This window comes from Penaeus vannamei, chromosome 12, assembly GCF_042767895.1.
Source record: "Penaeus vannamei isolate JL-2024 chromosome 12, ASM4276789v1, whole genome shotgun sequence".
Lineage (NCBI taxonomy): Eukaryota > Metazoa > Arthropoda > Malacostraca > Decapoda > Penaeidae > Penaeus > Penaeus vannamei.
This window is the reverse complement of record NC_091560.1, coordinates 4,286,633-4,289,132: the sequence shown is the minus strand read 5'-3', so window position 1 is coordinate 4,289,132 and position 2,500 is coordinate 4,286,633. Positions and strand designations below refer to the sequence as shown.

General features: G+C 34.4%; 1 protein-coding gene across 1 annotated transcript in view; it reads left to right on the top strand.

The window, feature by feature from the left end:
• Positions 1-2,332: 2,332 nt before the first annotated feature.
• The window catches only part of LOC138863455 (fap1 adhesin-like), a 38,067-nt gene continuing 37,899 nt past the window's right edge, over positions 2,333-2,500 (top strand). The window contains exon 1 of the mRNA XM_070127601.1: positions 2,333-2,500. This exon is cut by the window's right edge and continues 107 nt beyond it. Within this exon, the coding sequence (XP_069983702.1) occupies positions 2,333-2,500 (168 nt within the window).

Sequence of the window (2,500 nt, the reverse complement as noted above, 5' to 3'; positions counted from 1 at the left end):
TTTCTATCAATGCTCCGCTCTTGTTCTATCCATTCTATCTATCTCTCTTTTTTATCTCACTTCTTAAAAAAAAAAAAAAAAAACACATTTCTGCAGTTCCTGAGTGTGGATTTCGGACAAGGTCTCCACTCTCTCTCTCTGTTCTATTGCTGTCTATTTCTACCAATGCTCCGCTCTTGTTCTATCAATTCTATCTATCTTTCTTTTTTATCCCACCTCTTAAAAAAAACATTTCTGCAGTTCCTGAGTGTGGATTTCGCACAAGGTCTCCGCTCTCTCTCTCTGTCTCCACAGCTCTCACCTGTGTATTTACAGACCTGACCACCGTCTCTCTCTAAATCGCCCACAACTCTCAATGCTCCGCTCTTGTTCTATCTATTCTATCTATCTCTCTTTTTTATCCCACTTCTTTAGAAAAAAAAAAAAAAACATTTCTGCAGTTCCTGAGTGTGGATTTCGCACAAGGTCTCCACTCTCTCTCTGTTCTATTGCTGTCTATTTCTATCAATGTTCCGCTCTTGTTCTATCTATTCTATCTATCTCTCTTTATTATCCCACTTCTTAAAAAAAACATTTCTGCAGTTCCTGAGTGTGGATTTCGCACAAGGTCTCCGCTCTCTCTCTCTGTTCTATTGCTGTCTATTTCTATCAATGCTCCGCTCTTGTTCTATCTATTCTATCTATCTATCTCTCTTTTTTATCCCACTTCTTAAAAAAAAACATTTCTGCAGTTCCTGAGTGTGGATTTCGCTTTCTCTCTGTTCTATTGCTGTCTATGTCTATTCCAGTGCGTCATCTGAGGAAAATGCTTGCGGAGGGAAAAACAGCATGGGAGGATGACACCCGTTTTCTGTGTGTCATTTGGTTGGTGTTGATGATGATGATGATGTTTATGTTGGTGATGATGATGATGATGGTTTTTATGGTGTTGATGATGATGATTATGATGATTTTTATGTTGTTGTTGATGATGATGATGATTTTTATGGTGATGATGATGATGATGATGATGTTTATGTTGTTTTTGATTATTATTTTGATGTTGATGATGATGATTTTTATGGTGATGATGATGATGATGATGATGTTTATGTTGTTTTTGATTATTATTTTGATGTTGATGATGATGATTTTTATGGTGATGATGATGATGATGATGATGTTTATGTTGTTTTTGATTATTATTTTGATGTTGATGATGATGATTTTTAAGTTAATGATGATAATGATGTTTATGTTGTTGATAGTTTTTATGTTGTTGTTGATTATGAGGATTTTTATGTTGTTGTTGGTGATGATAATGTTTATGTTGTTGATAGTTTTTATGTTGTTGTTGATTATGAGGATTTTTATGTTGTTGTTGGTGATGATGATGTTTATGTTGTCGATAGCTTTTATGTTGTTGTTGTTGATTATGATGATTTTTATGTTGTTGTTGGTGATGATAATGTTTATGATGTTGATAATGATGATGATAATGTTTATGTTGTTGTTGGTGATAATGATGATATTTATGTTGTTAATGATGATGATAATGTTGATGTTGTTGTTATTGATGATGATTTTTATGTTGATGATGATAATGATAACGTTTATGTTGCTGATGCTGCTGATGATAATGTTGATGTTGTTGATACATTTGTTGTTTTAGATGCTGTTGTTGTTGGTTTCGCTACGTATCAAACAAAGACTAAAATGAAGATATTTTGCTCCTGTCGACGTAGTGAAGAAAAGGGAAATTCTGGAAAATCTTGAGCCAAATAAACTTTCAGAAATGTTTTAGACATTGGACGAAAAAATAAGTTTAGAACAAGTACACGGAATCGAGGAAAATAATTTCAAGCTTTAGAGAATTTTTATAATTAATCTATCATTCTGGTTATCTTTAGTAACTCTTCGTATGTATAGATAGACAGACAGATAAATAGGTAGATAGATAGACAGACAGATAGATAGGTAAATGGACAGACAGACAGATAGATAAATGTACATGAAGATCGATAGATAGAGAGACTGATTGCTAGATAGATTGATAAATAGACACACATAAAAAACATTCAGAGAGATAGAAAGAAAGATAGACATATAGCTACGTAGATGAAGAGACAGATAAGCATAAATAATTATATAAATAAACATAAATACAGATAAAAATGAAGAGAGAGACAAAATAATAAATTGAATATCAGAAAACAGACATAGAAAGACTTCCAGAGTGACAACCTGAAAGGCAAAAAGAGAAAGAAATAGAAAAAAACAACGGAAAATATATAAGTAGGAAGTCAGTTAGTCAGCCAGTCAGTCATCCAGCAAGTCAGTCATTCAATCAGTCATGCAGTCAGCTAGCCAGCCACCCAGTCAGTCAGCCAATCACCCAGTCATCCAGCTACCCAGTCAGTCAGCCAGCCACTCAGTCACCCAGTCAATCAGTCACCCAGTCAGTCAATCAACAACCCAGTCACTCAGCCACCCAGTCAGTCAACTACCCAGTCAGTCAGTC